Source organism: Ceratotherium simum, chromosome 5, assembly GCF_057802395.1.
Source record: "Ceratotherium simum simum isolate JZ-2026a chromosome 5, ASM5780239v1, whole genome shotgun sequence".
Lineage (NCBI taxonomy): Eukaryota > Metazoa > Chordata > Mammalia > Perissodactyla > Rhinocerotidae > Ceratotherium > Ceratotherium simum.
The window spans coordinates 87,309,312-87,324,700 of NC_141904.1; the positions used below are offsets into that span (position 1 = coordinate 87,309,312).

At 43.7% G+C, this 15,389-nt stretch overlaps 1 protein-coding gene across 1 annotated transcript in view; it reads right to left on the bottom strand.

Annotated features, from left to right (window-relative positions):
- Window positions 1–2,347: 2,347 nt before the first annotated feature.
- The window catches only part of RBSN (rabenosyn, RAB effector), a 32,853-nt gene continuing 19,811 nt past the window's right edge, over window positions 2,348–15,389 (bottom strand). Inside the window, exons 9-12 of the mRNA XM_004442427.3 lie at window positions 10,009–10,095; window positions 8,973–9,075; window positions 7,459–7,563; window positions 2,348–6,266 (exon numbers count right to left, since the gene is read on the bottom strand). Of these exons, the coding sequence (XP_004442484.1) occupies window positions 5,130–6,266; window positions 7,459–7,563; window positions 8,973–9,075; window positions 10,009–10,095 (1,432 nt within the window). The 3' untranslated portion in view covers window positions 2,348–5,129. The remainder of the gene's footprint in view (window positions 6,267–7,458; window positions 7,564–8,972; window positions 9,076–10,008; window positions 10,096–15,389) is intronic.

A 15,389-nucleotide genomic window follows, 5' to 3' on the forward strand; every position in this document is an offset into this window, starting at 1 on the left:
GCTGGGAGAGTGATGTGCCCAGAGAGGGCATGGAAGCTCTGCCCCCCTTCCCCCATACCTTGCCCTATACATCTTTTCCGTCTGGCTGTTCCTAAATTGTATTCTTTCACAATAAACCAATAATCCAGTAAGTAAGCTGTTTTCCTGAGTTCTGTGAGCCGTTATAGCAAACTATCAATCCTGAGGAGGTTATGAGAACCCTCAATTTATAGCCAGTCAGTCAGAAGTACCAGAGGCCCACTCTTGTGACTGGCATCTGAAGAGGGGGCAGTCTTGTGGGATTGAGCCCTTAATGTGTGGGATCTGACGCTAACTCCAGGTAGATAGTGTCAGAATTGAACTGAATTATTGGACACAGCTGGTGTTGAAGAACTGGTTGGTGTGGGGAAAAAATCCACCCATTTAGTGCCACAAGTGAGAAGTGGAGTGTATAGAAAAACACGAGTTTTCTTTTATACCCCTCCCACACACACACACTTAGATGAGACAGGAAGGCTAAAGGGGGCTGGAGTAGGAGAAATGGCCTTCTCCCAGGTGACACTAGACTCTGGTAAGGTCTTTTCCCCTGGGAAATAGGCCTCTGTTACACAGAATGCTCTGAGTTTATTTTACAAAGATTACTCTTCCCCTTCCCCTGCCAGAGCCACCAGGGAATCTTTCTCAGCTCTGAGCTGTGAAAACCACGTGAGGTTCCTGGAGCTAAAACCCATGCAAGTGTAGGATCTTCCTTAGGCTGTGGCCCCCAGCAGTTGCTCACTCTCCTGCTAGTCCACACTCAGCTTCCAGGAATTCATCAAGCGTTCCTACCAGCTACGGCTCCAGTGGCTTCTGCTCCGGGTAAGCAGATCTCAGTTGTGATTCTCAGGAATCATCTCTCCAGATTTCAAGGTGGCACTTTGCCCTGCAAACTCAGTTCTCTGATGGGTTCAAGACAATTCATTGATTTTAAGTTTGTCCAGCTTTTTCTTGTTGTAAGGACAGAAGTGACAACTTCCAAACTCTTTGCAGGCCTGAGCTAAAACCAGAAGTCCTTTCTGAAGTCTTTTTTAATTTTTTATTTATTTATTTTTTTCCCCCAAAGCCCCAGTAGATAGTTGCATGTCATAGCTGCACATCCTTCTAGTTGCTGTATGTGGGACGCGGCCTCAGCATGGCCGGAGAAGCGGTGCGTCGGTGCACGCCTGGGATCCAGACCCGGGCCGCCAGCAGCGGAGCGTGCGCACTTAACCGCTAAGCCATGGGGCCAGCCCTGAAGTCTTTTTTAAAACTGTTCTAGGCTACTGAAGAGTTTTAGGCAGAAGAGCTTTTGATCTTGACGTCCACAGGAGGCGCTGCCTAAGGATGAAATATCCCATCCCATGTTAGAAACAAGTGTGTCCATATACGAAGCAGGCCAAGGCAGCGTGGGTTTTGGAGTCAGACAGATCTGGGCTGGAATCCCAGTGGTGTAACCCTAAGCCTGCTTAACCTCACACCACATGCATTTTTTCATCTGTAAACTGGGGTTGTTGGAAGGATTAAATGAGGTAATCCATGTATATATAATACTTGGCATTCTGTCTGGTCCATGCTGAGCACTAAATAGTACTATCTCCTCCTGGTTTACTAATCTACATAGGTCCTGGAGAAGTCTCAGTTTCAAAGGCCCAAGTGATGTCAATATCAGATACTCACTAAGCAGCTCCCAGCCTCTTCCCCCACTGTCCATTCCTGCCACCTCTGGGCCAGACATAATGCTTGAGCATTCCCACTGTGCCTGACCCAGATCAAACCTCCTTGCTACTTAGGGCAAAGTGAGTCAGGCAGACTGGGCTTTAAACCCTCATTCCACCACCCACTGGCTGTGTGACCCCAGCCAGGCTAACCTCTCTTATTCTGTTTCTTCAAGTCTCAGATGAATACCTAAGTAACTACACCTTACAGGTCTGCTGGTAGAGCTACATGAGGAATGTGTGAAAATGCAGCACAGTGCCTGGCACTAAGGGCAGCCATAAGGTTCCTCATCCTCTCTGGGCCTCAGTTTCTTCCAGTGTGAAATGGGCGTGACAGGATTGTAAAGGGCTTTACACTATGTTTGTGTAAAATGGTTCATTTAATCGAGACTGCAGGAATAACTGGGGATAAGAACAGAACAGGAACCCACATTTATCCTGTTAAGAGCCCAGTGACCTTGATTCTGTCTTGAAGGCCTTAACCAGACAGGTAAACACAGGAGCTAGAGCTTCTTCTGATACTCAGATAGCTTCTTCTGATACTCAGATGGTCATTAAGAAAGAAGGGGAGGGATGTTATCTGGTGATTCTCACTTGCAACATGCATGCACATACACACACACACACCCAACCACTAACATCTGTTATTTTATTTTTTTAAAAAGGTTCCAATACAAGGCCCCAGAGTAGTGCATGCAAATCAGTGACCCTCAAACTGTCCATCATTGTCAGATGACCAGCACAACCTGCTACCACAGTCTGTGACCTGGTAAAGAGACCAGCTTCTCACTTCGAGGCCCCTCACCTAACTATGCCAATGTTCAACCTACCACATGGCTCATGATGACTCAGGTACATTTTAGTATCTGAACAGCAAAGACACACTGAGCTGCAAGTATAACGAGTAAGTGTCCTAGTGTATTAAACAGGGAAAAATACAAACAAGGCATAAAAGGGAAAAGCCGACTTCATTTGATGCCTGAATCCCCAAAGTCTCTTCCATATATGATCTACAGCTAGGGAGATCAGCCAACACGGTAGCAAGAACATGCCCATTTTCTGAGGAGATAGAGTTGTTTGCCTTGAAGGACTGCAGGCAGGGTGAAATATTCACATGAGGTAAGAACTTGAAGTTGTGGTTGCAGTTCATAGGCCATCTTTTCCCTGATGTTAACCCATCTCTGTAAATCCAACTTTGTGCCTGTGTGAATTCTGGGAAATGGTACCGCTGAAGGGTAGAGAATTCTAACTCCTGTCATGTCTATGATTATAGGAGACTATAGCCATGGAATAATTCAATCACATCAAAGGGTTTTAGTTTGGTTTAGTATATTCAGTGATTTTTTTTTTAGTTTTAAAAAATGTTTCTTATATGTGTGGTTCTCAATGCTCTTAGTTCCTTCAGATTGCTACCTGTGGTTGATATCAGGGAAAGGGTATGTTTAGTAAACTAGTCTTAATTGAAACCACTAGCTAATTAAAAGAGATATATTCTCATAAGAAAAGTAATTATGATGGAAAGCAGCATTTAGCTTCTGGAACTATCTGCTTTTTGGTGCAGAGAGCTTCCTCCTCTTCAGTCAGAGAGAAATGACAGACTGAGCAGGTAGGAGCATGCACCATCCATGAAACCCTCCAGAATAACAGCATGAAGGGCATGGACCTCAAGGGAGAAAAGACACCTGTACCAGGCAACATTTTAGATGCTGGGGTGCCAACTTCCAAAAACCCCCCAAGACAATCAGCAAGGTTAGTAACTGGCTGACGTTAGTAGCCCACTCACATTCCTTTGTGAACAGAACCCAAATGTAAAGGGTCTTCCATATACCCTCCACCCACTCCCCATTCTCACGCCCCTATACAGGCCCTTTTCATTCAGCCCAAAGATCCAGCGGGTGATAAAGAAATGTGAATAGTGTCAACACAAATATAGATTATTTTTACAACACAATGTTTTTCAGACATTCCCAAGATCAAGATGCATCTTCCCAGAACGGAACACAATGAATTTTGGCTCTCACACCAGGAACCAATGTGAGTATGACCCAGAGTTAGTTAAGGGGTATAAAGTGACTAGTGGCCAGTTATTGTTCATTAATTAACAAGCATAATTGCAGGAACTCTATCCAAAGCTGAGCACACTTGGGTATCATGTCAGACATCAGTTAAGGGTTATGTTCCTGTAAACCAAAGCACCAGAGCTAAATTAACAATTTCCCTTTTTGCCCTTAATTGGGGAAGAGTTCAAGTACTGCAGTGCTATCAGAATAATCCTGGGTTGTGCCTCTTCAAACATTTCAGTTTCTTAACACTAAACCTTGGTAAGAAAATATCTCACCAGTGCCCCTGTCCTGACAGGATGAACCAAAAAGGAAGAAGGCTGATCAACTGGCCTTGGCAATTATTTTATCTTCTGACTCAGGGAAGCGTCCACTCTGACAATGTTCCATAAAAGGTTCCTGATCACCAATTCCTAAATTATAAACTGGGCCCTTTGAAAAAGCTCAGGTTAGAGTAATTTTCCAAAACTCTAGAGGGAGGTTTCTCTGGGGACAGACAATTGTTCCAGCAGTCATTCAGTTCCAAAGAGCAACATTTGTGTAGAGACTCTTCTCCCAAATAATACCTAACCTCTATCAACCAAAAAGTTAACCACTCCTATTTTCTAAAAACCTCATGATCAGACTCAGAGATACCCCTGCACTGGGAGTTTAACTTCCTGAAAGAGATAAACAAGAACTTAAACTGAGAGGGCAACAGACCCTGGCGAAACCTCATCCCTGTCACCCACTCTTAAAAAAAAGAGGTACTGGGCTCTCCTGGGTCTAAACTACTGCCTTCATAGCAATACCTCCCCGTTCCATTGCACAGGAGGGATGTGCCCAGCAGGGCAGAGCAAGTCCCAGGTGAAAGGAACCCATAGCCTAATGGGGACAGACTTCTGCCAGAGCAGAGCAAAGTTTAAAGGAATCCATCTCGTCTGTCCTGGCTAAAGGAAGGGCCCTGCATACAGCTGCCCTACAATACTGCAAAATGACCAAAGACTATGCAGGAGCAAATGGACCCACAAGGTGCATGGCAGCCACTTCTGCCCTGGGTCCAAAAGAACAGCATTTAGTTATATCTTGGTAGTGAAATTTAAAGTCCCTTCTAAAGGGAAAATCCAATTACAAAAAAAAAATACAGGAAAAACAGCAAATGAATGCTGATTCTTCCTGTTCTACTTCCCATTTTATTATTCAACTGTAGTGGAAAAACCCCCAATTGCACAGCACAGAATAGCAGATTCCCTCACCTAACCTGTGTGCATCTTGATTCTCATCCTTCCTCCTTCCCCATCAATCCCACCAACCCTCTCTTCTGCTCCACTGCCTCCTGCCAGGCCCTGGGCCCAAAGGTGCCCTGCCCACCCCCTGGTCAGTCAGTGCCCCCCTTCTGTTTGGCCAGGGTGCGCTTCAGCTCCCTTAGGTTCTCTGTCAGCACCTCCACCTCATCCAGGCGGCCGCACTGCTTGGCATCAAAGATGTACGCCTTGATGTTATCGATCTGCTGGAGGAGGAGCTCCTCCTCTATGGGCTCCTCGCTCTCCGGCCCACTGTCACTGTCCATCTCGAAGGGGTTGGTACAGGTGGCTTCCTCGAAGGGGTTGCCAGGAACAGGAGGGCTTGAGGGCCTCTGGTGGGGATGCTCATCTTCCTCTTCGAAGGGGTTGGGTGCTGGGCTATCTGGGTTAGTGAAGGGATTGCCCACTGCCTCCTCTTCCTCAAAAGGATTGTACTCTTTGAGGATGTGGGCTGAAGGGCCAAAGGAAGGCTCTGCAGCAAGAGGGCTGGTAGTGCCCTCTGCTGTGGGGCTGGAGAGGTCTTCCTCATCAAAGAGATTTAGGGAGGGCACCTCATTTTGCTGTGACATGGTGCTCTGGGGGAAGAATTCCTGGCCAAGGGCTTGGGGCCCAGACCACACGCTGATGGGCTCAAGAGCTGAGCTGGGTGAAGGGGACTTGGGAGCTGCACTACTCTGAGCTGGGGAAGAGCCTAGATCCAAAACATGAGCAAAGTGGGTGCGAGGCTCTCTGCCGGGCTCCAGATGAAAAGATCTGATTTCTCGGAAGTCCAGGGACCGAGTCCGTGTGTGCAGGGATGCCGCCTGGAACTGCTCCCTTTCTCGTTCCCACTCACGTTCACGGAGCATCTGCAGCTGTTCTCGCTGCAGATCCTCCTCCTCAGCCTGCTTCCGGGACATCTCGATGGCCTTCTCTGTCTGCTGCTGGTCATACTCATCTTGCAATTGCCGCAGGTTCTCCTGCAGTGTGCGCACTTCATCTGTCCGGCCCGCAGCCTTGGCCTGCCTGATAAATGATGTGATGTTGTGGATCTGCTGGAGGAGGGGGTCTGAGTCTTCACCCTGCCCCTGACTTCCTGACAGCGGGAGCCAGCCCTCAGCCTTTCTCAAGGGGGCAGGGCCCCCTCGAAGGGACACTACCTCCCCATTGGCTGCACGAGATGCCAGGTCACTCCGCCTTTCCTCAAGCCTTCGCTGGGCTTCCAGGGCAGCCTGGGGAGACACCAAAGCCAAAGAGGAGAAACAAAGTCACCAGGCCAACAGTGGCCACTTCATCAGCTGCCCTCTGTGGTCCTGCTCTCCCTGTGCCGGTGAGGCTCCAATTGCCCACCTCAGGACTAAGACAGCCAACTGCTAAAATCAAGTTATAGGGGGCCAGCCTGGTGGTGCAAGCGGTTAAGTGGGCGCGTCCCACTGTGGCGGCCCGGGGTTCACCGGTTCGGATCCCGGGCACGCACCAATGCGCCGCTTGGCAAGCCATGCTGTGGCGGCATCCCATATAAAGTGGAAGAAGATGAGGCACGGATGTTAGCCCAAGGCCAGTCTTCCTCAGCAAAAAAAGAGGAGGATTGGCAGATGTTAGCACAGGGCTGATCTTCCTCACAAAAAAATAAATAAATAAATAAATAAAATCAAGTTGTGCATTTTTTTTTTCCAAGAGGAGAGAAGGAACAACTCTGATTTTCAAAAATAAAATGACAAGCCAGCCCTGATAGCCTAGTGGTTAAAGTTCTGAGCCCTCCACTTTGGCAGCCCTGATTCGATTCCCAGGTACTGACCACTCGTCTGTCAGTAGCCATGCTGTGGCAGCGGCTCACACAGAAGAACTAGAAGGACCTACAACTAGAATATACAACCATGTACTGGGGCTTTGGGAGGAAAAAAAAGGAGAGGAAGATTGGCAATAGATGTTAGCTCAGGGCGAATCTTTCTCAGCAAATTCATTAATTAATTAATAATAATAAGTTAAGGGATAAGATTTTCTCAATCTTAGATTCACTGACTGTATACTTGTCTTATACCTCTGAGGTCTATTACCAGTCATCTTCACTAGAATCTCACACTATTAAATACACATTATTTTCTGTTTAATATTGCATATTCCAAAGTGTTCTACAAAGAACTCCCTAGAGTCTGGGTCCTTTGCAACTTGTACTAGACTGGACAGGAGAAAATCAGCAGAACCTCTGAAAGAAAAATTGGACCTGGGGAGAAAAACAAACAATTGTCCTGATGTTGACAGATGAGAGTGAAGCCAAAACAGAAGAAAAATGCAAATCAGAGAGCCTGAAAGGTTCTGATTTCCTACAACCTCACTGGACCTCTTATGAGCCTGTGGAGGCCCCTGTGCTCAAGAGAGCCACAAGGAAGAAGCCAGCCACCAGCATCCCTGTGCTTCACTCACCTGTCTCTCTAGGATCCTCTTCCTCTCCATCTCCTGCTTCCTCTTCTTTTTCAGTTCTTCAAACTGTTCTTTGGTTGGCAGTGACATCAAACCAAGCAACTTTTCCTGTAGGAAGTCACAGACAATTTCACACTTAAACTCTTCCAGGAAAAACATGAACCTTAAAAGCCCTATGGTGAGAGTCCGCTTAAGCTAAGCCACTCCACCCTCGGGCAGTCACATTAATTAACAGTAATAAGGGGCCGGCCCTGTGGCTTGGTGGTTAAGGGCGCGCGCTGCAATGCTGGTGGCCCGGGTTCGGATCCCGGGTGTGCATCGAGGCACCACTTCTCCGTCCATCCTGAGGCCGAGTCCCACATGCAGCAACTAGAAGGATGTGCAGCTATGACATACAACTATCTACTGGGGCTTTGGGGGGAAAAAATAAAATAAATAAAATCTTTAAAAAAAAAAAACAAAAAAACAAACAAACAAACAAACAAAAAACAGTAATAGGGAAGAACCTAACCCTTAAATCGGGCCAGAGAGTCAAGTTCCAAATGGGCTGCCTTTTACTTATGAATGATCAACACCAGATATCCTAGTTATTCACCTTCTCAACGAGGCCTTTCCCTGCCCACTCTATCTAAATTGGTGAGCCTCCATCTGAACCCCCCTTTTCTCTGCTTTACATTTCTCCACAGCATGTTTCACCATCTTATAAGATATGTATTTTGGTTTTTCCTGTCTATGCCCCTTTAGAATATAAGCTTTATTAGAACAGGAATGTTTGTCTTTTTGCTCATAGCAGTACATCCAGCACCTAGAACACTGCCTGGTACACAGTAGACCTTGCCAAATGACTGTGGAATAGTCACTAACCAAAAGGAGAAAGAGCCTAATTCTCTGCAATATGGTGTTGGGAAACTAACCCAGTAGGACTCTATCTATCAGATCTCTTTGTCAGGGAGCCCCAAAGGTGGTTAACTGCGACTCTCAAAAGGGGCTTTCTGAGGTAGAAACAACTCAGATCTAACCACCTAGGTTAGTCTGCCCTTGAACAATCAGCTGTTTAGTCCCAACCAATGGCCCAGGAATAGTCCCTTAGGAGCTTATCCCCAAAGAAGAAATGCTATGTACAAGTATGTCTATCAGGCAGTACTCATAACAGCAAAAAATGAGAATCTATCAAATGCCCAATGAAAGGGGAAAAAAGTGCTTATGATATAAAATTCAGTGATAAAAAGAGAAGACATAAATTTGAAAATATGCACTAATTATAACTACAAATGCAAATGGAAAAAAAAAGAAAATATACCAGAATGATGCATGATTGTACTGGGGACACAGGAATAAAGTAGTTCTCCTTTTCTTTGAAATCCAGGTTTTTCTCTAAATATGGCACAATGCATTTATAATCTTAAAAAATAATAAATGTACAAATAGAAAATAAGCCATTGGCACGGTTTGCCTTCTAAGCAGTAGAAGAGCAGGGTAGTAAGCGTGATGTTTATGCCACCCCACAATGGCTTTACCTGCACAAAAAGTGTAGCTGAGTATCTGATCATCCTCTGCAGCCGCAAGGTGTTTGGATGTGGTGGAGGGTCCTGGTTCAAGCCTAAGGTTAAGATCTTCTTACTGAATTGGAACAAACACATCACTGTAACGGGAGCTGCCAGACTCAGAAACAAGGCTAAGAAGTCTCCAAGCTGCCAGGCTTGCGTGCCGGGAAGATTTGTGGAGGAGACAGGTTAGAGACTCCACTGAAGTGTCCTTGAAGGCAAAGCCCGTTTCTTACCCTTTGGCTGTACCCAAGGCCCTAACACAGCACAGAATGCATGACAAACACTCAGCCATTGAGGGACCAACCACACATGGAGGGCCAGCTTCATGGATGATTGACCTGTGCAGCCACACAGGGTCTGGTGCTTAGAAGGGCCCTGTGCTTGGTCTAATATTCTGCTGTTACTATCTTAAAATTCTTAATAATTTTGAACAAAGGACTTGCATTTTCATTTTGTACCAGGCCCTGCAAATTATGTAGCCAGTCCTGCATATACAGATGGACTAGGATTCCTCATTTCAGTTCTCTGAGTCACTGTACTTCCTACACCTCAGAGGGCTGATTTAACCCCAATGGCCAGCCCACGGTTAAAAAGCAGCTGTTGACTTGAAGAAAGAATCTAGGTTGCTATCTTGGCTCTACCACTTTTGCTAGCTATGGTGCATTTTCTCACCTATAAAATGGGGATGTTAATCCCCAGCTCACAGGGTAACTTTGGTAGAATAAATGAGCTACTCTATGTGGAGATATCCAGTGGCTGGCATACAGCTGGTGTTAATAATCGGTTCCTATTCCTTTAATAATAATGAACATTAGAAATCCTTAACCAGAAGTTACTGAGATGAGCTGAGTGCCAGATCTGGCTCTTTCCTCAGCCTCCTCCTCACACATACCCACTGTCACCAGGACTCTTGGTAAGCTCACGTCTGCTAGCCGCCCACAACCTCATTAAAACAGCACCTCCTCCACTCAAGGCAGCAGGTAGGACATCACCTGAGAAACCTTACCTTAAAGCATCTATTAGCTCATATACTTTCTGCACTTCCACTCGGAGGTCACTAGCATGTTCCAGACTGTAGGTTGTCTCCCCGGCACTAAGGAGAAATCACAGAGATGTCTGATCTAAGTTTCATTGTGCTGACTGGAGACTATAGTACACAAGAACTCTAAAGGTTTAAGGCCTCACAAAGGGAGACACAGTTGGTTCTCTCAAAGTGGCATTTCAGACTCTTGTATATAATGCAGTGCTCATTCCTTTTCAAAATATAAGTGCTAATCAGCTGGAAGCCACTTTTCAATTTGCAGAGACCATAGGGACAGGTTCACACCTAGGCCTCTAAGGACACACTCTTAAGTTTATTGCCAAAATAAATGCAACAGAATCTGCTTTGGCCTACTTTCCCTAAACAATCTCACTATGTATAGTAAGATGTATGAAGCGGCTTACTAAATGAGTTGGTTACACCACAGCAGAGCAAAAAGCACTTGGCTTTTCTCACTCAAATACTACCCATGGAGAAAAGGAACAACTGGAAAGACCAAGGAATCCCCAACGGCAAGCGAATTCCAACATGGCATCAGATCAATTGCCCCACACTCCTGAGTCTCATAAACAACCACTCCCTATGTGAGAAAAGCACTTTGACTCCAAATCAAAAAGGGAGAAGAGGTTTTCAGGAGTGACGTCAGTGTCATGGCAGAGTGAGCTTTCCCATAAACTCTTCCCCCGGTAAGATACAACAAAAGGAACAGTCACATACCAACAACAGACTCCTAGACAGCAAAAAGGAAGATCGGAAAGATCCACACTGCCGCACATCTGAGAGTGGAACGTGCTGGGTCCCCGGAGGAAGTGGTGAGAGGTAAGGAGAACTGCTCTCCCTCCCCATCAGATCAGTGATCCCGGTCCGCAAGGCTCCCAGAGAGGGGGGAGGGGTAGCCCTCTGAGGGGAAACCGTAGCTCTTCGGGCTCTCTCAGCCAGCGGGAAACTCCCACACAGACGACTCAGAACTGCTCCAGGGATACCATCAACATCTGAGCACCCCAGGAGAGTGGATAACGAGGGGCAAGTGAGAAGCCCCCCATGCCAGGGACCCAGCGGGCAAAAGAGAGAGCCCCTCCGCCCCCACAAGCCAGACACTGCAGCTCAGCTGACCAGACCAGACCAAGTGGCCAGCCGATCACAGCGAGCAGCTGGGGCAGAGCGCAGGGGGCTCAGATTACACAGCCCTTAACCCCCACACAGTGTCGGTGGGTGGAAATTGCAACCAGGTATTTCCAGGATGAGGAAAAACAAAGCAAACACAGGAACCACAATGCAAAGGTACATGAAATCACCAGACCAGAAGGAAAATGACAAGCACCCAGAAACCAACCCTGAAGACACAGAAATCCATAACCTAAATGACAAAGATTTCAAAATAGCTATCATAAAAAAACTCAACGAAATACAAGATAACACAAACAATTCAATGAGATTAGGAGTTTCTTCACAAAAGACATTGAAATCATAAAGAAAAACCAGTCAGTACTGATGGAGATGAAGAACACAATGGAGGAGATAAAGGAGAATCTGGAATCTTTAAAGAACACAGCTGACAATATGGAGGAAAGAATTAGCATTTTAGAGGATAGGAATACAGATATGCTCCAGATGGAAGAGGAGAGAGAACTAAGACTAAAAAGAAATGAAGAAAGTCTCCGAGAAACATCTGACTCTATTAGGAAATGTAACATAAGAATTATAGGTATTCCTGAGGGAGAAGAGAGGGAAAGAGGAACAAAGAGCCTATTCAAGGAAATAATAGCTGAGAATTTCCCAAATCTGGGGAAGGAGCAGGAAATACCAGTAAGTGAAGCCAATAAGTACCCTAAATACGTCAAGAGGCAAAGGCCGACTCCACAACATGTAGTGTTCTTTGTCAATGACAAAGAAACAATATTAAGGGCAGCAAGACAAAAACAAAAAATGACGTACAAAGGAACTCCCATCAGACTCTCAGCGGATTTCTCAACAGAAACTTTACAGGCTAGGAGAGACTGGAATGATATATTCAAAATACTGAAAGACAAAAACTTTCAGCCAAGAATACTCTAGCCAGCAAAAATATCCTTCAAATGTGATGGAGAAATATTAACTTTCCCAGATAAACAAAAGCTAAGGGGGTTCATGGCCACGAGATCCCCACTACAAGAAATACTCAAGAAGGCCCTCAGGCCTGAAAAAAAGAGAAGAAAAGGAATACAAAGCTTGGAGCAAGGAGAAAAATAGGTAGACAAAATCAGAAAAATAGTAGATCTTTACCGGAATAAGTTAGCAACCACTTGAATACCAAAATCAAAGATGAAAGGAAGGAATTCACCAAAAATAAATATAACCTCATCACTGTAAACACACACCCACAACACAAGATAGAATAAGGTATAATAAGAACGACTTAGAAGGGGAAGAAGAAAGTGATTGAATTGACTTAGTATAAGCAAATAAGAAGCCATCAGATAATGGACTATCTCATACACAAGATTTTTTATACAAACCTCAAGGTAACCACTAAACAAATAATCAAAACAAAATCACATATGATAAATAAAGAGAAAACTAGAAGAGTCATAAGACAGAACAACCAAACTGAATTGGCAGTCCGAAACAAATGGGACAAGAATCAAAGGAAATGCAAAAGAACTGGAAAATAAGTGACAAAACAGCAACATTAAGCCCTCATATATCAATAATTACCCTAAATGTAAATGGATTGAACTCTCCAATCAAAAGATACTGAGTGGCAGGATGGATTAAAAAGCAAAACCCAACAATATGCTGCCTCCAGGAAACACATCTCAGCTCTAAAGAAAAGCACAGGCTCAGAGTGAAAGGATGGGAGACAATACTCCAAGCTAATGGCAAACAAAAGAAAGCAGGTGTTGCCATACTGATATCAGACAAAATAGACTTTAAGATAAAACAGGCTAAGAGAGACAAAGAAGGGAAATATATAATGACAAAAGGGACACTCCACCAAGAAGACATATCACTTATAAATATATATGCACCCAACATAGGAGCACCAAAGTACATAAAGCAACATTAACAAACCTAAAAGGAGACATTAACAACAACACAGTAATAGTAGGGGATCTTAATACCCCACTTACATCAATGGATAGATCATCCAGACAAAAAGTCAGTAAAGAAATAGTGGACTTAAATGAAAAACTGGACGAGATGGACCTAGTAGACATATACGGAGCACTCCATCCAAAAACAGCTGACTACACATTCTTCTCAAGCACGCATGGAACATTCTCAAGGACAGACCATATGTTGGGAAACAAAGCAAGCCTCAATAAATTTAAGAAGACTGAAATCATAACAAGCATCTTTTCAGACCATAATGCTATGAAACTGGAAATGAACCATGAAAAAAAAACTGGGAAAGTGACAAAACTGTGGAGATTAAACAACATGCTACTGAACAACCAATGGATAACTGATGAAATTAAAGAAGAAATCAAAAACTATCTGGAAACAAATGAAAATGAAAATATGCCATACCAAATCATATGGGATGCAGCAAAAGCGGTCCTGAGAGGGAAACTCATAGCGATACAAGCCCACCTTAACAAACAAGAAAAAGCCCAAATAAGCAACCTTAAATTACACCTAACAGAACTAGAAAAAGAAGAACAAACAAAGCCCAAAGTCGGCAGAAGGAGAGAAATAATAAAAATCAGAGCAGAAATAAATGAAATTGAGACCAAAAAAGTAGAAAGGATTAATGAAACCAAGAGTTGGTTCTTTGAGAAGATAAAAACAAAATTGACAAACCTTTAGCCAGACTTACTAAGAAAAAAAGAGAAAAGGCTCAAGTAAATAAAATTAGAAATGAAAGAGGAGAAATTACAATGGATACCACGGAAATACAAAGGATTATAAGAGAATACTATGAGAAATTATATGCCAACAAATTGGACAATCTAGAAGAAATGGATAAATTCTTAGACTCATACAACCTCCCAAAACTGAACCAAGAAGAAATGGAGACTCTGAATAGACCAATCACAAGTAAAGAGATTGAAATAGTATAATCAAAAACCTCCCAAAAAATAAAAGTCTAGGACCAGATGGCTTCTCCGGTGAATTTTACCAAACATTCAAAGAAGATTTAATACCCATCCTTCTCAAACTATTCCAAAAAATAGAGGACGATGGAACACTTCCTAAATCATTCTAGGAGGCCAACATCACCCTGATACCAAAGCCAGACAAAGACAATACAAAGAAGGAAAATTACAGGCCAATATCGCTGATGAACATAGATGCAAAACTTCTCAACAAAATATTGGCAAACTGAATACAGCAATACATTAAAAAGATCATACACCATGATCAAGTGGAATTTATACCAGGGATGCCGGGATGGTTCAACATCCGCAAATCAATCAACAAAGCAAAGAATAAAAACCACATGGTTATCTCAATAGATGCAGAGAAGGCATTTGACAAGATACAACATCCATTTATGATAAAAACTCTCAACAAAATGGGTATAGAAGGAAAGTACCTCAGCATAATAAAGGCTATTTATGACAAACCCACAGCCAACATCATACTCAATGGGGAAAGACTGAAAGCCATTACTCTGAAAACAGGAACGAGGCAGGGCTGCCCACTCTCACCACTCTTATTCAACATAGTACCGGAGGTTTTGGCCAGAGCAATTAGGCAAGAAAATGGAATAAAAGGAATCCAAATAGGCAACGAAGAAGTGAAACTCTCACTATTTGCAGATGACATGATTTTATATATAGAAAACCCTAAAGAATCCATTGGAGAACTATTAGAAATAATCAATAACTACAGCAAAGTCGCAGGGTACAAAATGAATCTACAAAAATCAGTTGCATTTCTGTATGCTAATAACGAACTAACAGAAAGAGAGCTCAAAACATAATACCATTTACAATGGCATCAAAAAGAATAAAATATCTAAGAATAAATCTTACCAAAGAGGTAAAAGACCTATACAATGAAAACTACGAGACATTATTGAAAGAAATCGATGATGACATAAAGGAATGGAAAGACATCCCATGCACATGGATTGGAAGAATAAACATAGTTAAAATGTCTATATTACCTAAAGCAATCTACAGATTCAATGCAATCCCAATCAGAATCCCAATGACATTCTTCACAGAAATAGAAAAAAGAATACTAAAATTCATATGGGGCAACAAAAGACCCCGCATAGCTAAAGCAATCCTAAGAAAAAAGAACAAAGCAGGAGGCATCACAATCCCTGACTTCAAAACATACTACAACGCAATAGTAATCAAAACAGCATGGTACTGGTACAAAAACAGACACACAGATCAATGGAACAGAAT